A 21,206-nucleotide genomic window follows, 5' to 3' on the forward strand; every position below is an offset into this window, starting at 1 on the left:
CCGGCTTACGGTACGCCGATCTAACGTGCCAGTCCTCCCCGCCATTTTCTTAATGTTTTAATCAATTTTCCGCGCCCGCGATTCCATCGAGATCTCTGCTTCTCCTCTTTATCCTCTCTTTTTCTCCGTCTCGCTCGTTGCGGAGGTCGAAAAGTCCGACGATCCCGACGCATAACGTCACGTTTCAACGAGGTGCGAAACCTGGAATTCCAAGGTGCCGACTGCTCGGCCGAATATCGGAGTAAATCGTTTCACCTTCGATAAATTGGTACACTTTCTGCGAAGCCGTCGATTTCGGATGCAACCGCGACGATGAGATTTCCGTTCAAAATTCAATTGATCGCGCATCGCGCCGTATAAGCATCGAGGTATAATAAATTCTCCCTAATTTTCCTGCAGCTTGTAAACCGAAACGGACAATTTGGGGAAGAGGAGAAACGATCGTCGAAGCCTCGCGGCTCATTTCTACAATCGCCGATCGTCGACGATTACGAAAACCGAGTCTCGCGGCGCTCGAATAATCGTACCACCTCCTCCGAAATTCTCCATTTTCGTATGCAATCTCAGGAAAATTAGGGAGAACCGTGTACCGCTCGGAACCGATCGCAGCTACGAATGATAGAGTCGATTTGTTGGCAGTCGGCGTAATGACAAGCATTTCGAGAAGTACCGTCCGATCGAGTGGCGGGTACGCGTGAACATTATTTTCAGTTCGACGATGGAACTAACAATTTTCGAGTGCACGCGGGTCGCTGTACCGTTAACCGTGCGCCGACGATTACGATATTATTAGCGGCATTGTTCCCCGTAACGAGGATGACGATCGGCGGACCCCTTCGACGGAGGAAGAAACCGCCCGAATCTCGAAGACGTTGGTTTTGGGCGGAGGTCCGCGGAACCATCGACGAAACAAAGTAGTCTGCTGCCGTCCGACCGAATGATAATAGCGGGACAATGACGGACGGACGGGTATAATTAAAGAAAATCGTGGGTTGTCGTCTAACGGCTCTCCACCACCGCGGGACCACCGAGCGAGTCGCAGAACCGTGGGTTCGTATCGAACGTTCTGTTTCTTTTTCTTTTCGAACGACTTTATCGCAGAAAATTACGGTATCCCTCGTCCAGCAAAAGACCGAGATTTCCGATAATTATAGGAAACGCGACGATAGACGGGGCGTTACATCTTGTTCGAAGACGCCGCCGTACGTTTCACGGTGTAACTCGATTTCGACGACAGCCACGCGTTTTTCATCGCGGTAACAAGAAATCGCGAACGGACGCGCGTTCGTGCTTCGCTGTACAGTTAAAATAGTTACGCGTAAACGAGCGAAAAAACGATGAATCGACGAAGATATATCGACTTTCTCCGTTTCCGTAGACCGGGAACGAAGGACGATCGCCGGAACGAGATGTCGGCGCGTATTCGGTGTCGACTTTGTCATCGAATTGTTTCTCGAAACGATTCCACCCGTTCCCCCCTCGGGATAATTGGGAGAAGCGCGCGCGGGTCGCGGAACGAATCGAGCAATCGAGAACGAAGGGAATACCGTACATTTAATATCCGAGCGTCCCCGGTGGGGAGCGCGTAATTTCTATTCCCCAATTACTCCGGGCAACGCATTTTTAGTACAGTTACAGGTAACGCCGAAGCCCGGCGAGAATGCAACGCGCCGTGGCTCGTTCGTCGCGCAAGTTTCCTTTTAACGACTGGCAACCGGAACCGAAGAAACCGAGGCGCCTGTCGGAACAACGGAGATCCAGGTTTCTGGCGCAGGCTTCGATTAAACGAAATCAACGGCTGCCCCGCGATCGTATCTTTGTACGTATTTCCGTGATTTTCTTCGAACTTGGAGCAAAAGAGGCTTCTTTTTAGCAAAACTTTTCGACTCGTTTCGCGGACGGGACGATTCTCGACGGGAGAAGATCGCGAAACGACATTCCGGAAAAGCTGACAGAGCGCAAAGACAGCGAAACGGGAGCATCGTTGTCTCGCGGCGACGTTTATCGTTCGCCGCGAAGACGCGCTTTGGTGATTTCGATGACTGGAGAAAGACGCTGTCAACCGACGCTCGTCGGGCTCCTCGGATGTTTCGCACGCGTTGCATCTAGAGCGCGAATTTCCGAGATTTCGCAGATTTCACCAGTCCACGTTGTCGCGGAACGACGGGTCGAGCTGCAGAAAATTGAAAGATCGCGGCCAGTCGAGTACGGGATGCGTTCGGCGACCACAAAAATATCGCTGAAAGAAAGACAAAATTTTAATACAACCGACACGGAAAGAAACCCGTTCGTCTACGGACGGAGCAGGTTCGACGAGGTGTCCGTCGAGAGTATCGAAGCGATTTTTAGCCCGTCCAGTTTCTAAGAGATTTCTGCGAGACGAAGATAATTGAGAAAACCCGCGGTTCGTTCGCGGAATACGGTAATGTCTCTCTAATCGACGCTCGGATTGTTACGGCTCGTTTTTATAGTTCCGAATTGTCAACAACTATAAAAACGAGCCGCAACGCTCGAACAATCGTATCCGCTCTTCCCAAATTGTCCATTTTCGCGTACGATCCGAGCCTCGGTTAGGAAGACGTTACTGTAGCGGGATCCCCGATGCTCGGATAGACGAACGCGGGCGGCTCCTGCAGGTTAATTAACGGAGAATTCGAGGTCCGTTCGATTCCGTTACGGATCAGCTTGCACCTGCAGGGTTGGACGACGGCGAAACGCTCGATTCGCGATTCAAGCGCGTAACGGATGTGCCCAAAACCGCGTCCTCCGCTCTGTACGTGCGTTCGTCGGCCACCGGATAATCAGGTTTTCGTGTACGCGATACTTTGGGGACATCTTAGCCGGGCTAAGAAGCCGGCTCGCTCCTTATTTCGTATTCCGCGTCTGTTCCGACGCGTCCGTTCTTTCCGACGAAGACTTTGTTGCCGGACCAAAGTCCGATTATTATTCTTCGTCGCTGTCCTTGATCTCCGTCAACCCGGTCGACTCGTTTTTCATCGATTAAAATCGAGTTCCGGGTTGATAACGGTGCCGGTCGTTCCTCGGACCCCGTCTGCTCCTGCGTTTTTCCATTATAAATTTTCGGTACATTTAACGTCGACGCTCTCGTTCGATTTCTTTTTCTTCCGCTCTTGCGTCCAGTTGCATCGCGACGTTGCTGTCGCGAAATCTCGTTTCGCTTCGCAGCGAACAACGGTGTTTCTTATATCGGAGAAGTTGCGTATCGATTCGGCGAGCCTCCGCGATTTCGGTACGAGAATCGCGCGAAAATTGTCGGCCGTCCGAAGGCAAAAAAGATCGGACGCCTCGCGCGAACATATGGCGAGTCTCTCGGTGGATGATGTTCTCCTCCACATACGAGCCGGAGAATTCTTCGATGACTTGGTGGGGAACAAACCGACCGAGGATCTTCTTGCAGTTCATCCCCGTTAGTGTAAACGCGAATATGCTCGCCGCGAGTGCTCCACGCGTGCACACGTGACTCCGCGACTTTTTGCCAAGAGGACGAGCGAACGCTTCGCGCCGGAACTTTTACCGGACTTTCGTTGTAAAAATAAACCTTCGATCGTGACGAAAAACGCGCGGTTAATTTCGCGATTCGAACGCGGTGCGCGGTCTCGTTCCAGCGTTCTCGAGACCTTCCGGGAATTAGAAATTCGCGAGCTCGACATAAATAGCAAATGCGCGGGCAATATTAATGGATCCAAGATGGATATCGCGAGGAGAATGAATCTGATTTGTCTCGCTTTGGTGATGTTGAAACTTGTTCGCGCGAGAATGCAGGGAATCGAGTCCAGCGGCGAGTATCTGCAGAAGGCGATGATGCAGCTGCAAGAGTTCAACGTTCCTCCCCCCGTAAATGTTTACGAACGGCTCGCCTCGGGCAACGGCTACAACAATTTGGCCACCGATGAGAAACAGGCTCATCGAGTCCAGAGGATCAACATGCATCCGCGACACAAGTATAAAAACCAGAGCCATCATGTTCTGCTGGCCGAGAGGGCGGACGCGCTTCGTTACGACGCGGAAAGTCTTCCCAGTCGTTATCAGGTGAGCGAACATTTTTAATTGCTCGTTATTCTATCTTAAAGATGCTCCACTTCCCTGAAACAGGAAAAAACGATTCGAGTATTCGCGCCTCGGTCGAACACCGTCGAAGCGAGAGCTAAAATTCTCCCCAATTTTCCTTCGGCTCGTAAACGAAGCTCGTTTTTATCGATAGGTAATTACTAAAATTAACCGCGAGACTCGAGAATAATCGTGTCTCTCCTCTTCCCAAATTGTCCATTTTTGTTTACAAACTGTGCGTCAATTGAAGAGAATTTACCGCACTTGCGATTAGTATTCCGCATAATTTTGCTAAAAATATCTTAAATATTCGTTGCGTACTCGATCACATTGCTCGCTGGTAGGACCATTGGTCGCGTAATTTATTTGTCAATGATCTAAGAAGGAATTCGCTTCAGCTCTTATTATAATCGGCGGCCTCGACGCGGTGCTCCGCTTCCGGTGGACGTTCGAACGGAAAGAGTATAGTTTTTCTATATCTTTGCAGCCCTATAGCTCCGCCATGACCAAAGTACAAGAACCGGAATTGCTGGGGTTCACGCGGGCCGAGCTGGCGTCCATGTACAAAAATGCGTTGGAAAGAGGATCGGCGGTGAATTTGCAATCGTTGACCAACGCGCTTTCCACTGGAGAATTACCTAACGTGCCGCAGACTCCCGTGGAGTTTCCGGTCAAATCTCCTAGTTACCAATATTATTTTTTCCCATTGAAGAGCTTCATGTCCGAATTCAAGAAAGACCACGGCTACAAAACGATAGTAAGTACACGACTGCTCCTCGGCTTCTGTTTCAAACGAAAAAGAAAAAGTAACTGTTCTCGACGGTAAAATTTGGAGAATATTTAAAAATTATAATCCGTCAATTTGAACGAATTTCCAATGTATTGTCTACCGTGGCAATTATCGGTGTCGTCCAGTTTCGAAGATAACTCGACAAGTTCCTCCGACCGAGGAAGCAGCTTTCACGCTGACCGGCCAGTTACGCGTTACAAAAGTGTGACACGCGAATGATCAATTTTAGATACAGCGCGACAGCGAATTCTGGAACGGCGGAAAGGAAAATATTTGAATCTGTTCGCAGCCTCCAGCTGTATTTAATAGTTCTCCGGCTCCATTGTCCACTCAATCGCTGTTAACGTCGAGCCCTCTCTTCGTCGCCATAAGCACCTTCGTTACCATGGCGGTTCTGTTCATGATGAGCGTTTTATTTCTACCGAGACTGCCTGCGATCGAAGCTCTGCTGCAATCACGGGAGATTCAGGACGATTTTCTTCATTTGTCGAGCGCTATTGTGAACGCCATCGATCGGTACAATCTTCTGGAGAGCTTCAAAGGACAGCGCGTCGAGTACATGAGATAGCTCGTTTACAATTACATTCGGTATTTCCTCTCTGCAGCGGTCCCGCTTCCCCACTGCTCGCGAAACAAAAATGAATCTTTAATACAACTTCAGAAAGATCAACCGTAGCTTGTAATTAATTCGTGGACTCCTTCGACCAAGTTTTAATTGGACCGCGGATCTTTACGCGATACGAAATATGAAAATATCGTTCGACCACTCTCTTAACGAGCTTGCGAATGCCATAAACGGATAAAAGCTGCAGTCTATTATTCACGATAAATGCAATTAAGATTAATTCGTCGGTAATTACTTATCGTTGTTTACGATACCGATCGTTGGATCAACGTGTGTAAGGTATAATGATGAAGTCAAACGAGACCTGTATTTGTAAGATATATTTCATTGTAACATTAATTATATAGCTTCTAGTAAAATCTTTACAAAAAACAACGACGAGGTAAACAAAACAATTTTTATTCGATAACATCGTTATATGCTACACTGTACTCTTAAAAAAAAAAAAAAGAAACGTGTAATGTTATTACAAATCTTTTCCTTCTGTTTTGTACATAAATATTAATAAAATCGTGTGAAAGTTAATAACTAGAGATATGCTCGAAATAATACAACACTAAACGGTACTATGAACACCTACAAGTATTGTGCATCTTTGTAACTATATAATATATATTTATAATATGTATAATATATTACGATAGAGAAAAATAGGGATGAGTTATGCATTTGATCTGTCTCGGGAATGTATTTATCCGATAATCGTTTAAATTTGTAATAAAGAAGTTAAGGTACTCTTTAAACATTGCTGTACGTAGGTTTATACTTTGTAAAAGTCTAACTAGATAAATGTGGTCTGTACAAATACGAAGAATATAAAGGAAGGCACACTTTGGGAGTAATACCTGTAAGCTCGTTACATATTACTCGTATTACAAGCTATTTCTTTTTCTTCTAATCAGTCTGTCCGATTAGCAGGAGAAGCAGCTTGTTCCGCTTTGCGTTTCAGCACTTGACGTTGATGCTCGTACTCGAAGTCTTCTTCGGACAGATTCAACTTCCGGATCTGAATGATCGTAGTTGCATGTTAATGATACGCGTTTCACCATGAAAATAATTATCGCTCCTCTGCTTTACCTGATAGACCAGAGCCTCCTCCTCCATAATATGCTGCGGAGGATTTCTTAATACTTCCAGCGTTTCGTAAACCGCCGGACAACGTTTAACTAACGATGCACGTCCCAAGCTGCCTTTTAACAATACTAATCCTACTTTAAATATAACTTTAACTCCCTCGCAGAGAAACATATCCCACACTCGCAAGATACTTTCCCATGGCAGTGTTCGCGTATAAACACACAAGAACCATTCAGTCATGTACATTATCGGCTCCATCTTTTGTTTCTTCTAAATAGACAAATCGAAAGAAGAGTACGAACGTTTTTATAACATTAGTGGAGAATTCGTGTGCATAGAACGAAACCTATATTTACCAGGTGTTTATAGGCAATAGGAGACACTCTCTTCAGAAGAGCAAACAGGATGTCTCCGTCGCGGAGCAACGTCTCCATTCCTTGGCTATAATACCCGACCAGATATTTATCGCATATCGCAACCAGGCACCAGAACGCTTGTACCGTCGGCATGTGCATCAACAGAAATGCGGCGATGGGCGCATGAGCTTGGCAATAGCCGACCGTACTATTTAAAATGGAATACGCCTTTAGTACTTTGAACAATTCTTCCTGGCCAGGAGCTTCGCCGATGAACATCACATGATGCGGAAATTGTCTATGGAGATCCTTCTTAATGTCGTCTATATATTTAGGGTCGCCGGATCGTTCTACCAGTTCTTCGAATAGATTCGGATACGTGTCCATCAACAGCTGACCGCCGCACAGGTTCAACCATGCTCTGAGTCTCACGGACGGCGGTATGCCCTTCCTGCATCGTTCTCTAACTTTACGATAGTTCGTGTTCATGAAGTGCTTCCAATTGTTAAGCATCTGTATCCATTTCCTTTCTCTCCTCAGCATTACCTCCGGAGGTATTCCCTGTTTCGCGAGGCTAATATTTTGTGCCAACAAAAATGTCATAAACAAAGTCAGTGTCTATAAGTAAACGTCAGAATTAAAGAGTCTACCGCGATCGTGGCTGCGAACCCTTCGATTAAAATATTCCTAAAGGTTTCTTCACCTGTCCGTGCTATAGTTGGAGGAATCCCTTCGAAGGAACCCGTGTCGGTCGATCTTCGAGCCCTCGAACTTATTGCTTTCCGTATCAGCATCCCCATTATGCGATCCTGAGGACGCCATGGCATCTTTTCAATCGTCTGGAACAAACAAACGCAATGAATATCGGCCAGATAGGAGGGAAACGATTCGTATAAGATAACAGGTAGTGCTCTTTGATCGTTGTATCGAGTGGGAACGGTGCAAATGAAAGAATGATCGTTTCAATTAACACAATGTTTTACCGATGCCATTCACGAGCGAAGAAACGCCCCGCGCAAAAGACAGCGAGCCAACTATTTCGAAACTAAGGTGTACGCGTCATAGAGTGCCTCTGTCATTCGATGATAAACATCGTAGATCAAACATTGAAAACTCGGCTGCGCGATAGCAACGTTTCCGTATACATAAACAAACGATGACGAACGCGCGAGTCTGCGGGAGGGCGTTTAGCTCACTTACAACATTAATGTCGTTAAAAGAAACGGCGCGGCCGGAGTGCCTACGTTAGATCTCCGATTGACAGTTGACAGTTAACCGCCAACGGGGTCCGGAACATAACACGCTCATAATTGCTTCGATACCGACGGTTCACAGAATCATGCGATAAACCGCTGTCCCGCAACGCCCGTAAAGAATCGTCCAACGAAACACGATCATTTGTACGTGTCGGAGGAGGCCAGAGCACTCTCTCGTCTCCACGCAGATAACTAACATTCGCGCACCGCCTGTGTACGTATTCGGGCAATTATTTACTTTCACATTGTTACATTAACAAACGAGTGGGCGTACCATGAGAAGCAACCGTACCACCTACCATCGATGACACGCAGAACCTTCGTTCGGCAAACTGAAACATGCGATAGCCTCGCCGCGCATCTCCTGGCGCTTAGAATGTTTCCCTACTGTCACGCGAAGCAAAGCCACGCGAAGCGACTAATACTGCGGGCACGTACAGAGACGGAACAGAAGTTAAAATTCATCGGCCTGCTTCGGCACATAACGGAGGTTTTTTTTATTTCCGTATATGCTCGACACACGCACGTATGTACAAGTTAGTTCGCCAAGACCGCGGCGTTAATTGGACGGTTCCGTTCGATCATTGTGTTTGTCCAATGATGACGCGGAGTTAAAAGTAGAACCAAGTACATTCCTTAAACGGCTTAAACGGATGTAATGAACGCGCAGTACATATGTATTTGTTGGCTCGAGGCTCGAAGTCTCGCGAATCCCGACCAGAGGGGAGAGTAATAAATAGAAGAGTATAAGAACAACGATTAACAGATTTTTCAGTAAACTAACGTTTAACGAGTCGCTGAAATAGAGAAAGATTTATTCGTGCTTTTCCCAAAGGTTGACGCAATGGTAAGAAAAAATGATCGCACATCCCGGAACTTTTTATCAAGCGTTAATAATACCGACTGTGAGTTAATAGTTATTTATATCGGATTATTCAACGAGAATTTATCTTCCGCGCGTTAGCTGATAAGGATAGGTTCCGGTGACTAAATCGAAACTAATTGCTAGATAGTAAACGTTCTAATATTTGCCAACCTTCCATTGTAAATATTGCCTGCGTACGTAATCTGTATTATATCGATATGAATTTAATAAAGAATATTGTCCACTATGCGGTGCGTTCTACAATTTAATTGAACCATGCAGTAAACATTAGTACATTTTTAATGTCGCATTTTAATCGCAACGCAGCTCATTACAATGCAATATTATTCATGTTGCATTTAATTACATTCATATTACCGCGCTTTTTTCTCATAGTGCTGCCTCTTGCGGAGAAAAACTGAAGCTCCTTTCGGGGTTCGTACAGCGCCAATTAGTCCGGTGGCAAAACGCTCAAACTGTTAGCCAAACAGTGACGCCACTTGCGGTGAAATTTGGAAGTTCTGTTTTGGCTAACAGTTTGAGCGTTTTGCCACGGGACTAATTGGCGCTGTACGGACCTCGAAAGGAGCTTCCAGCTTCTGCCGCAAGAGGCGCCACTGTTTGGCTAACAGTTTGAGCGTTTTGCCACCCGACTAATTGGCGCTGTACGGAGGCCGTAAAAAAGCGCGGGAATATTTAAATCGTTACATATCGTTTTAAGATATTATTACTAACGCGACGCGAACAATTTAGTACAATTAATTGCAGTATTTAAATGAATTGAATAGAACGCATTGCACGTGTCTTTACTACTTTGTCAAAGAGAATAGCATTTTAAAAGATGAACTAAATGCCTCGACTGTTATTTAGACGTTAGAAAAACGTTTTGATAGCAAAAATTGTATTTGCTTAAAATGGCGTAAACGAATAAAAAGTTTACGTTGTTGAACCTTCTCGTCCGAGCCTCTAATTTAACCAAATACTTACCTCATACTTACGTGTTCCAACGAAAAATCGTCGATTCGAGTTCGATTCGGTCGACGCGACGAATAGCCTGCCTGGGGAAACGGTTCCGCTTCGGTCGATTCACGAACTGGTCGAACATTTTCATTCTCCATACTTACCCGGTCGGTCCGTAATGCGATTCTCGTGTTCGATCAGATATTATACACGCATCCATACATACGTACCTATGGCAGTTTCCCAAGCCCGAATCCGCGCGAAGCCACGTGTTCCCGTTCAACTATTTCCGTCGATTATTATTATTATTATTACCGAAATGTTCGTTGTAATAATAATTATTATTATTACCGAAATGTTCGTTGTAATAATAATTATTATTATTACCGAAATGTTCGTTGTAATAATAATTATTATTATTACCGAAATGTTCGTTGTAATAATAATAATTATTATTACCGAAATGTTCGTTGTAACGCGAAGTCTGTCGAGCATAAATCTTCTCGAGACATCGATACAATTCTTCGATCCGTTTCGCGCCGTACGAAATAGAGATCCTCCCTCTCCGCAGGACAGAGAAGCGGGAGTTTGGTGATCGATCGCTCCAGGGAAAGGAGTCTCGAACGAACAACTTAATTGGCCTCGTAATTAAAGCATTCCGTGCAAAGTCAAAGTCTCGGTTTATTCCATCCATCCACCTTCGCCCGTGATTTCGAGCGAACCGGAACGGTGCTAATGAAAATTTCCTTTTCACAGTATTGTTCTATATAGAAGGGAACAATGGAGAGCGCCGAGCGGCGTTGAATTCGTGTCGCGTCGGGTCCCGTTGATTCTCGTTGCGTCGCGAGTCGCGACAGGTTCGAGTGCCGGCGGTTCAGTTTCACGGGAAACCCGGAACAAACGACTTAAGCCGCGTGCTCCCGCGCCCTTTGTGCAAAGGAACGATAAGAGCCGACAAGGCGAATCGAACGCGCCGCCTCCTCGCACCCCCGCGGCTCTTCGAACCTCTCCGCGCGCTGTCACCGGCGAGACATCCGAGAAACCACGAAAGACTCTTCCCGCCGCATCGGAGTTGGCCGATACCGTGCCAGCGAAAAGACGCACGACCAAATCTAGAGACAGCTTGTTCCGTCGTTCGACTTTCGCGAGCCGGATGCTTTCGGCTATTTTACGATATCCGTGGCTTTCTCGCGCGCTCTTCGATCCATCTTTCCGAGATCGACGCCGATCCTGCCATCGGACTCGATAGAGAAATATTGGGTTGTAATAAGTTGTACTAAGTAATTGCCGATTTCAGTTATAGACGTCTCTCACTCCCATTTTTGTGATATCCGTAAATGTTATATCATAAAATTATTATTATTATTATTATTATTATTATGTTATTTTTTATTATCCGCGAATGTTAGCAACTGGACAAATTGAATGCAGCGGTCAAGGAAAAGCGACCAGAATCCGTCGATCGTAAAGGTGTCATTTTCCAGCAGGACAATGCTAGGCCGCACACGTCTTTGTCCACTCGGCAAAAATTCATGGATATTGGTTGGGAATCGATGTTACACCCACCGTATAGCCCTGATCTCGCGCCATCGGATTACCACTTATTTCGATCCCTGGACAACTCCCTTCGTGGTAAAACTTTTAACGACGACGACGCTGTAAAATCTCACTTAACTCAGTTTTCGGCCGAAAAGGATCAGACTTTCTACGAGCGTGGAATTTTCAAGTTGTCGGAGAGATGGCAAAAGGTCGTCGAACAAAATGGAAAATATATTACAGATTAAACTTCGTTCCAAGTAAAAAAAATTTTTTATTTCATTGAACGAATCGGCGATTACTTCGTTGCCAACCCAATACAATAATGTCTCTCTAATCGACGCTCGGATTGTCCACGAAAAATGGACAATTTAGGGAGAGGAGATACGATTCATCCTTACGGTTCATATTTATAGTCACGAGTAATAATCGCGAATAGTAATCGAATAATAATCGCATCTGCTCTTCCCAAATTGTCCATTTTTGCGCGCGATCCAAGCGTCGATTAGGGAGACATTACCAGGAGCGTCTACGGATTACCGCAGCCTCGAGCCGACGACGTCGAGGACGTCGTCTCCGCGCGCTCGTAAACGGATCGATGCGCAAGGGCTCCAGACGTCCGGGCTCCGGAAGGCATTTTTTCGTTTTCCAGAGAGACCGGGAGACACGGTGGTGCGCGCCCAGTGCCTTTCGATCTTCCAAAACATGTTTTCCTCGGGCGAAAAGTTACGGGAGCGTTTGGGACACCGGACTCCGTTCGCTTCTCTCGAAGTCAGCCGGGACCGATGTTCCATTCGTTGCCGATGTCCATCACGAATTCCCGCGGCGCCTCGCGGTGTCGTGCTTCGCGACGGTCGCGTTCCGCCACGGCGTTTCGCGCGATCGCGAGCGCGAGCGCGAAGTTAACGAGCGTTAAGCGAAAACTTTCCGAGCGATAACGCGACCAAGAAGAGACAGTTCTCCGCGGCAATTTCGTTCCACGCGGCTCGTTCCCGGGAACGACGTTAACGGCTCGCGCGAACAAGTTTCGGCGGGAACACCGTCCTCCTCCTCCTCCTCCTCCTCCGTGCAGATGGCACACGCCGTGAACTTTTCGCTGTCGGAATTCATTCGCGCCGCGGCGGAAAATAAACGTCTTTCGTTATTACCTCAGACACCATTTATCAGACCGGACGGCCGCGCGCCGCGTTCGACCTACGCCGGCAGAGAAAAACAGCGACTCGACGACACCCCCACCCGGGGGTTGGAGGCTCGAAAAAGCCTTGAACCGACTCGACGCAGGGCTATAGACGCGGCTAAAGTCGTTCGATGAAATCGGAACGGGTCGCGACTTCTACGGAACACAATTGCGGTTTCGAGCACGATGTTCGTTCGATCGCCGTTGCTCTCTCTCGGTTAATCTTGCCGGCACGTTTGTCCGACAAGGGAGGCCGTTCGCGAGCAAAGAGAATAAACGGGCGCGGCTGGTTGGCCGACTCCACCCGTCCCGGTGCTTCTCGATAATTAAATGTCAGGATCCCCGTACGACGGCACGAGATGACACGGACGTTTCAGCCGCCGGCCGAAGGACGTTCGCGTCGGGCCTACGATTCTCTTCCTCCGGCTGTTCCCTTGTCGCGCGTGTCTCGTCTCGTTTCATTTCGTTTCGTCCCGTCGCGTCTGATAACGTCGTGTCCGATATCGTCGTGTCTGATATCGTCGTGTCTGATATCGTCGCGTCTGATCTCGACGCATCTGATATCGTCGGGTTTGATCGCATCGCGTCTGATATCGACGCATCTGATATCGTCGCATCCGATATCGACGCATTTGATATCGTCGCGTCTGATCGCGTCGCATCTCGCCGTCGCATCGCGTCGCGTCGCGACGAACGATCGAGCCGCCGGCTTTAGCGATGAAAGCGCTCGTTAAGCGACACAAAGTCGACCGGATAACGAAGCGATTCTGAGGGAACGTGCTCCCGGAAGTCGTCGCAGAAGCGATTGTCGCCGCGTCGCGGACGAGCGTACGTTCGTAAGTCGCGGAGCGTTAATAAGCCGTTCGAGGCGGTCGTAACGAAGCGGCGGAATTACCGTGCGACGAAATAATCGTGAATCGACGGGAACGATATACAACGAAGCTCGGCGTCGGTCGCCGTTCAGAAAGTTGCGGGAACGGTTGGAAAAAGTTCCGGGCGCGTTATCGAGATAGAAAGAGTTTCGATCGTGGGCGAGGGACGCCGCGCGACGCGGATTCTTCGGTAAGCCCGACGAAGTCTCGCAATCTCGTCTTACGTATCGCCGTGGCATTAAATCGGATCGGCATCGCCGATAATTACGCGTCCAGCTGTACGTTTTCTCGGTCGGTCCCCGAGCCCGCCTCTCGGCTAATCGTTTTTACGATTCCCGATGCGCGTTCCAATTTCGCCGGGCCGATATTTCGCCGCGCGAGTTTTCTCGTCCAATAATTCTCCGCCGATGGCTCGAAACTGTTTGTTCGTTACCTGAGGGAATACTCGGTTATCGGCGTAACGCCGCGCCGGGCGACCTCGTGTAAATGAATTGTTCTCGCAATTAGAGTGGCAACGCCCACTGATTTCGAGATCCAGCCGGGAAATTCGATTACGGGGCTCGGGAAGCCGCGGCCTCGGAATATCGGCGACCGGTGCAGCGGCGGCGGCGGCGGCGGCGGCCCGACGGCGGCCCGGTGGGATGGGAAATTCGTGGACAACGGCCAAGGGGACACACGCTCGGAGAGATCCTCGACTACAGGACTTCAAAATATTTATTATTTCGTCGTAATTACATGCGCTTACATTTACGGAGTGCCGGTGGTTACGCGTGCCGATGCGATCGCATAGGTCATTACCGAGTGTTAATTGCATCGCGGCGGAATGTCGGCCGCATAAACCGCGGGGAACGCGCGCAAATACAAAGCGGCTAGATTCCTTCCTCGCTAGATCGATACCCAGCCGTGTTCCATTCCCGGTTTCCCGCGTCTCGTTTCTCGTTCGCCAGCGAACCACCCGGAGAAGCCAGATCGTTCTTTCGTTTCGTCGCTGCGTCCTCGGGATTCGAAGGCGTCGCCGTGCTATCTCTTTCCGCGCGAGCGGAATCTCTCGACGACCGCGCGAACGCGCTTCGCGGCCGTTTCTCCCAAAGTTCAGCGTTCGAAACGCGTTTTTGCGAACGAAATGGACGCGTTCTATAATCTCGAAAGCGATCGCCGTCGTTTCCTCCGCGCGTTTACCGCGCGATCTCGAATAAAACTCGGCCACCGACGCATCTTCCGGAACCGAGACGCGGCGAGACGACGCTTCCGGTCCGACGCGAATAGAAAAATATACCACGAGCCCGTGACGGATGGCAAAAGGCGTCGAAGCGAGCTGGAAATCGGCGGAGAACGAACGAAGATATGTCAGAAACTGCTCTCGCGCGATCGATTCGGATCGCGGATCGCGCGGCGAGATCCGCGATATTTGCGACGATATGTTGCGCCGATCTCGAGTCCCGTGGTCTCGTTACGCTCGTTCCGAACGAACGGCGTCGGTTTTGCGCCGGTATAGGCGCGCAAACGATCCCCCATCGTTTACGTTCCGCGGGTAACCGAGTAAATCACGCGGAGGAAACACCTTCGACCTATGGATCGTATATCGTTTGGTCAAGCAGAATAGATGGTTTCGGGGAGGAGTCCTCGTTTCTCCACCCGTATACATTTCCCCCCTCTTCGTTCCTCCGTCTACACTCGCGTCTTTCTCGCAGCTTTTCCTCGACGCGAGCCAGAGTCCGGTTCGCGGTCGCGTTTCTTCGATCGACGAAGCGCGGTTCGAGCCGGATCGAATCGGGTCGGGTCGGGTCGTATCGGATCGAGCATCGCTGGAACGCGGGAAGCGCCGGAAGTCGATGCTCCGGTATTCCTCCGATCGTCGTGCCTCGTCGCCGGGCTGTCCGTCGAATCGATCGCACCCAGAGCGCCCTTCCCGCGAGTCTCCCAAATCTCCGATCGCGGCGGTCGCCCTGATCGGAAACTCCGTGGGGCCCCTTCGTGAAAAAATAGTCGAACTCCTTGGATATGGTGATTCTCTCGGGCAGCTTCCGTCGATCTAGACCGGGTCCGGGGCGGGGGCCAGCAATTGCAAGCTGCTGCTCGATCGCGCGATCTGGAACAACGATTTTCGCGGTTGAATTCGCGTTGGATTCGAGTCGGAATCGGCGGCCGATAGACCGCGGATCTTCCTTGTTCTCGGAGAGATTTTCCCCTCGCGATGATCTGTCTTTTATAGAATAACCCGCGCGCGCGGCAATTTGCATAAAGATTCGCAGTCTAGCATGGCGGGCCCGCGTTCGATCCTCGGAATGCTCGAGCTTCCTGCGGACGGATGGATCGTTCGCTCGAAATTCGATTGTGATTTGTGCGCGTGTGTGAGCGGATCGGTCCATCGAACGATCGAGCGACGATCGATTCGTACCGCTTCACCCGACCGCGTCGGTTCGCTCGAAGCAAGAAAGACGGCTTCCGAAAAGTAGCGTAAGGTCGGCGGAGACGCTAATCTCCGTCGGGATTTTCCTCCGGTACAAATATCTTCTTCGGCTCCGTGGCAGTCGCGAACTCTCGTCGTACATCGATTTATCCAGGAGAAATCCGGCTCGCGGCGATAAAGTCGAACCCGCGCGCGTGTAGTCAATATTGTCGGAGCGGAGAAATTAAACTATGTAAGTTGCAAGGAATCCGGCTTGCGCGAGGAGTCTATCTCCCTCTCTCTCTCTTTGCTCCCTGTCTTTTCTCAAGGAACAGCAGCGACCGGTATCTCGCGGAGCCGCGTGTATCGACATTTTCCGTAAAATCGCGAGGCGGAGAAAGGGTTCGCTCGGCTAATAAATTTGTCGGGGAAACTGGAGCAGCGCCGGACAGAGATTACAGAGGTAAATTACGGGTTGCGCGACCGGCTACGGGAGGGATTCCTCCTTGGTCCAATCGTGAGACAGATAAAGGAAAATTCCGGAGAGGATTCGATCGGAGACGGTTCGATCGTGCACGCGCCTCCTCCTCGCCGCTTCAAGACAGATTTACCTGCTGCTTCGGCTGCCTGTAAGACTTCCTGGCGTAGACCTTCAGGACCCTGCAGTTGCACGCGACGGACAATGCTACGGCCAGACCCTGTCCCGCGATCGATCGCCGAACAAATGGAGGGAGCCGAGCAAATGGAACAAATGGAACAAACAAGCAAACTTATCACCAAATAATCCCGCAGCTGCGACCTGTGCGATTCCGCTAACGTCGTTATCGACTCCTCTCCGTTCGACGGAGCTGCTGCCGCTTCTTCTTCTTCTTCTTATTTGCCGACTTTTAGCGGCCCGTTCTGCTAATTCGTTTACGGTCCGTTACAAGGTAGATAGAAATCGAATAACCGCCTCCGTGTCTACCGTTGCTTCGCGTGCCGATTATTGCGGTTCCGACAACGATATCGTCGAGTTACACCGAAACAAACGTACAGACTCGATTACGGTTTCCGTTCCGTCGCGAAAGTCCGGTTAGTCTACGAAGCCCTAGACCGTACCCGGGCCGAGGATTCCGCTCCAGAACAGCCGCAAAAGCTTCTCGATCTCGACCGAAGCTTTCGTCGTTGCGCGGGGCTGTTTCGCGAGGGCGTTTTTACCCTCGAGACGAGCGCGCCAGGCTTTTCGAATTTCCGGATCTCGAATTTTCTTGTCCCGACGCGACGTTTCGCGACGTTCCGTGACGTTTCGCGACGCTCGAAGGTATGCGCTTCCGTCCAACTCGCTCCGCTTCGCGAAGACGCTCCAGCACGCGGGCAGTCGCGCTCGCCTCGGGCGTAGCAAACTCTTGATAAGCCGACAAACGCGGCTGCAATTACCGCACGAGGATTAGTAGGTGTTCTCGCGCCGTGGCAAGTATCTTCCCTGTGTTGATTTAACCGAACGCAGAGTCGAGGGCCGCGTACCAGTTCCTATCCTCCGAGAGATATATGCCATCGACGTTAACCGCCCTTCAGAACCTACGCTCCGTTCAACGAAACGAGCGTACAATTGATTCGACAAACTGAACGTAGAAGATCGTCGCGGGTCCTTGCTCGGTTAACGGCGTCCCGACGGTCTCAAAAATCTCGCGAAATTCGAGCACCTTGCTCGATGAAAAATTGAGAAGTTCGATCGGCGCGTCGGTTAATTTCTCGATATTCGTAGGTCTCGCGGATATACCGATCGAGTCGAGAAGACGTCGCGGATCGTCGTAAAAATTCGATCATTTCCAAATCTACGCGAATAATCGTGTCGGATCGTCGACGGCTAAGCGAGGATCGAATCGACGGAGGAAAAGGGCGAGTGTCTCACCTGCAGGGAGTGTCCTGTGCAGAAAACGGCCCAAAGGAAGGGAACCTTCCACACTCTGGACGCGACTCCGCAGCCGGCCACCAGGCCCACGATCATACTGACCTTCAGAAAGAGGATCAACTGGAGCGCTCTCCTCCTCTTCATCTTCTCGCGCTGCTTGATCTCCAGCTGCATGCTGCACGTGTACCTGCGCAGAAATCGCGGAGATATTTCGCGTCGAAAAATGGACCGATTGGAATCGTGGAGGACGGCGAAGCGATCGAAGGAAGGACTTCGGAGCGATCGAAGGACGGGCGCTCCGATCCCGGTTCATTCGATGAAACGTACGATACCTGGACACTATTGCAGCCTTGATCAGATAGTAGCACGCGGACAGCAGCAGCAGCACGACCGGCAACCCGTAAGCGTAAATCGTCGGCTTCGTTCCCAGGAACCTGGAACCGCCGAGAATTTCCCTGTTATGAACGGGAACGGAAACGGGAAGCAGCTGGGGTCCCGGCAACATTTTTCCGGTCACCCTCGCCCCCGTAACCGTCGAATTCCAGCGGGACTTTCCCCGCGTATCTCCGGAATCGTTACGGAACACGAGGAGTTAGGGGGGCGAGGGAGGGCAAGAGAGAGAGAGAAGCCGACAAGCGAAACCAAAAGGGAAATACGATTCGGTATCGGGATGCGCCCCGCGAAATTTGCCAGGACCGGAGATAAAAGGACGAGCCCGGAAATACGGGTTCGGCTGGCTCGAAAATATTGGAGAAAGCGACGCGGCCGCGCGGAGATAAGACTTTCCAGCCGGAGGATCATCTCATCCATATTCCCCGCGTAATACCCTATTCCAGCGTGCCCTTGTTCGGCTAGATATACTTTTATTTTATGTACGAAGCCGGTCGCGCGGACCGTTCCACGGCTTTTATCGTAAACTGGAACGGACGTCCGCGTCGCGTACAGGAAACGATGCTAACGAAAGACGTCGTCGACGAAACATTGCCCGCGATTTTTCGCCGGATTTTCGGAAGCCGCGACGGAAAATGCGCGTCGCTGTCGGCGAGACAAGCTCTTCGCGACGACGTTCGCCGAAGTTCCGAGTGTGCAGTGAATCTCCTCCCCAATCTTCCTACAGCTTAGAGACAGAAATGGACAATCTGGGAACAGAGGAGATACGATTATCCGAGCCTTGCGCCTCGTTTTTATAATCGTTGGCAATCGTCGGCTATAAAAATGGGGCTGGAACAATCGTATCTTCTCTTCTCGAATCGTTCATTTGTGTTCGCAAGCCGAAGGAAAATTCGGGAGAAACGCCGTTAAATCCGAGTTTAATTCGACGGCGTGGCGGAAGCGAGGGAAGAGAAAACGCGCGTTTACCAGCAGTTGTACGGCGTGAGGTCCTTGACGTTCCAGATGTCGGAGGCCTCTCGGATCTGCAGAAAGACGGCGACCCCCAGGTTCAGGAAAGGCGCACCCCAGGCGAACAGGCTGTACTTGAGGTAGGTCGGCGGGTCGTCGCGTCGCGGGATCGACGCGACCGTCGCGTACAGGTGATGGCACATCGCCGCCAGCCAGCAGACCACCGTCATCCGAAGGTACTGCAGGCTCAGCCCCAGGGAAATGCACAGCTCCGAGTCCTGAGTGCAATGCGAACATTTCTCCCGTCATGCGTGCAAAATGTCCCCGCCGCTGCGGCGCATTCTTCGGGCAAAGCCGAATGAAAAGCGAAGTCTCCGGATAGAATTCCAGCAAGGAACGAGACAAAAGAGCACGGCCCGAACAAGCGAGTCGTTTTTAAACGGATCCGGAACGATAACTTTTGCTTCGTCGACGCGGTTCTTTGAACCGTACGCGACCGAGCGCGTCTCGCGAGTGCAAGACGCGCGGTGCAGCGGTTCGCGCGTTCGGCGAGCGGATCTGGCCGAAAGAACGAAGCTTTGTCCCTTCTCGCGGTAACGATCGAGCTCGCGACAAAGGGCTTCCATTGTTCGGAAGCCGGCGGAAGACCGAGGAACGAGGGAACCGGTTCGAGAACGGCCGGAAATCCTTCGAACGCGTGTTCCTTCTATTCCCCGAGGCCCGGCTCCGTTCGATTTGCATTCCGCGTCCCGCGCAGCGTATCATCGTCCATCAGTTTTCAGGGACAACGACTCGGTGGCGAGCTCCCTTCTCGCTCGTCCTTCGTCTTTCTCCTTCTGCTCGTTTTTCCGGCTTTCCTCGCGTAATTTCGGAACAGGCTGCGCGGAAAACTCGCTCGTCAGCGGCGAGCCTAACTGCAAACTCGAGGAGCGCGACGTTCAGGATATTCCGGACTTAACGTTGAAACACGATATCCGCGACCTGTCCTCTCTTCCTCTCTCTCTCTCTCTCTCTCTCGGCTTATCTGCTCCGACTCGCCCGGCTCTGTGCTACAGGACACTTACGCGGAAAAGATTATTTCCAGGATCGACGACCAGCCGAGAGCCGGCAGTTTCTTTCGAGCAGAGACACCGGATAAACGCAAACTCGACGAAGCTTGGCTTACGGCACGTTCATCCGGACGTTGCAGCGAGGATTTTCTATCTCGATTGTGAGAAATGGTACAGAAATTTGTTTAATCGGCCTCGATTCTTCTTGGCCAGGGAAACGGTGGGAATCGATCGTGCGACGCTCGAAATACCTCGAGCAAAGGGTCTCCGTCGAACGTTCTCTCGAGATCGTCGTTGAAAGGAAAATGATTAAGATACACTTTTCGATACGGCGGGATCATCGAGAAGTCTTTTAATTCGACGACCTCTCGAAAGCGATCGGAATCGGGAAAGCGGAGACGTTCGAATCGGTTCGCCGAGTCGCGCGACGATCTTTCAATCGCGCGGAAACGTCCGAGGTTTTCGATCGCGTTCGCGATCGCGCGATTACGAGAGGAACGTTAAATGCTCGGGGACTCGAGGCTGAACGTTAATATAACCTTGACATAACCGTACTCGGACCGAATCGCATCGAGTCGCGCTACTCGGTTTTTGACTCCGTTAACCATTCGTATATACCGCCGCCGGATCATCGATTATTTCTCGCGAATCGTGCGCGGCTAATTCCATTTAATTACAGCGTACTCCGGGATTTGCACGGTCGCCCGGACGCGTAATTCGCGTTGCCAGGAATAATTAGCGTTTTTTTATTCTTCCGTCCGAGTCCCGTCCGAGTCCCGTCCGCTCTGTTCGAGTTCGCTCGCTGATTATTTTATTTACAGCCGATGCCGAGCACTAATTGTCGCTGCGAAACGCGCGGCGCTAATTAAGTCTTTGTAATCGATTTCCATCGGCGGCCCCTTTTTCCGCGCATCGGGGAAAAACGATTCCTATCGAGACAATTAACTCGAGCGT

The 21,206-nt window shown here is 50.3% G+C and overlaps 3 protein-coding genes across 9 annotated transcripts in view; 1 reads left to right on the forward strand and 2 right to left on the reverse strand.

Annotated features, from left to right (window-relative positions):
- The first annotated feature begins 106 nt into the window (after positions 1-106).
- LOC117227449 (uncharacterized) lies at positions 107-6,226 on the forward strand. The gene is made up of 4 exons (XM_076521790.1): positions 107-1,050; positions 1,628-4,050; positions 4,556-4,825; positions 5,148-6,226. Exons 2-4 carry the CDS (start codon positions 3,709-3,711, stop codon positions 5,424-5,426), a joined length of 891 nt encoding a protein of 296 aa, XP_076377905.1. The 5' UTR covers positions 107-1,050; positions 1,628-3,708; the 3' UTR covers positions 5,427-6,226.
- On the reverse strand, positions 5,867-8,701 carry wkd (TBC1 domain family member whacked). Of its 6 annotated transcripts, none has more exons than XM_033482704.2 (5): positions 8,465-8,701; positions 7,620-7,755; positions 6,917-7,490; positions 6,561-6,830; positions 5,867-6,489 (listed from the first exon to the last, which is right to left on the reverse strand). In XM_033482704.2, the coding sequence occupies exons 2-5, from the start codon at positions 7,736-7,738 to the stop codon at positions 6,382-6,384; spliced, it is 1,071 nt and encodes a 356-aa protein (XP_033338595.1). In that variant the 5' UTR covers positions 7,739-7,755; positions 8,465-8,701; the 3' UTR covers positions 5,867-6,381. The 6 variants fall into 6 exon arrangements, with proteins under 6 accessions (XP_033338595.1, XP_033338592.1, XP_033338591.1 ...); XM_033482701.2 differs by having other exon boundaries at positions 8,447-8,701; XM_033482700.2 differs by having other exon boundaries at positions 8,472-8,700.
- Positions 8,702-14,278: 5,577 nt separating this feature from the next.
- LOC117228372 (adhesion G protein-coupled receptor E3) overlaps positions 14,279-21,206 on the reverse strand; it is a 57,634-nt gene continuing 50,706 nt past the window's right edge. Inside the window, exons 4-8 of one of the 2 annotated variants that reach the window (XM_076521772.1) lie at positions 19,222-19,481; positions 18,195-18,296; positions 17,863-18,049; positions 16,583-16,669; positions 15,475-15,671 (exon numbers count right to left, since the gene is read on the reverse strand). In XM_076521772.1, coding sequence (XP_076377887.1) covers positions 15,615-15,671; positions 16,583-16,669; positions 17,863-18,049; positions 18,195-18,296; positions 19,222-19,481 — 693 coding nt within the window. In that variant the 3' untranslated portion in view covers positions 15,475-15,614. Of the gene's footprint in view, positions 15,672-16,582; positions 16,670-17,862; positions 18,050-18,194; positions 18,297-19,221; positions 19,482-21,206 lie in introns of both variants that reach the window. The other variant, XM_076521771.1, reaches the window with a different exon arrangement.

Source organism: Megalopta genalis, chromosome 5 (genome assembly GCF_051020955.1).
Source record: "Megalopta genalis isolate 19385.01 chromosome 5, iyMegGena1_principal, whole genome shotgun sequence".
NCBI classification, from domain to species: Eukaryota; Metazoa; Arthropoda; class Insecta; order Hymenoptera; family Halictidae; genus Megalopta; species Megalopta genalis.

What these genes read in the sequence shown, in the direction of transcription:
- LOC117227449 (XM_076521790.1), top strand. Translation starts at nt 3,709, where the DNA reads ATGGATATCGCGAGGAGAATGAATCTGATTTGTCTCGCTTTGGTGATG. An exon ending in GTCTTCCCAGTCGTTATCAG is followed by an intron (nt 4,051 to 4,555) that starts GTGAGCGAACAT and finishes ATATCTTTGCAG; the next exon opens with CCCTATAGCTCCGCCATGAC. An exon ending in ACCACGGCTACAAAACGATA is followed by an intron (nt 4,826 to 5,147) that starts GTAAGTACACGA and finishes ATCTGTTCGCAG; the next exon opens with CCTCCAGCTGTATTTAATAG.
- wkd (XM_033482704.2), bottom strand. Translation starts at nt 7,738, where the DNA reads ATGGCGTCCTCAGGATCGCATAATGGGGATGCTGATACGGAAAGCAAT. An exon ending in TCCAACTATAGCACGGACAG is followed by an intron (nt 7,491 to 7,619) that starts GTGAAGAAACCT and finishes ACAAAATATTAG; the next exon opens with CCTCGCGAAACAGGGAATAC. An exon ending in CTATTGCCTATAAACACCTG is followed by an intron (nt 6,831 to 6,916) that starts GTAAATATAGGT and finishes TTGTCTATTTAG; the next exon opens with AAGAAACAAAAGATGGAGCC.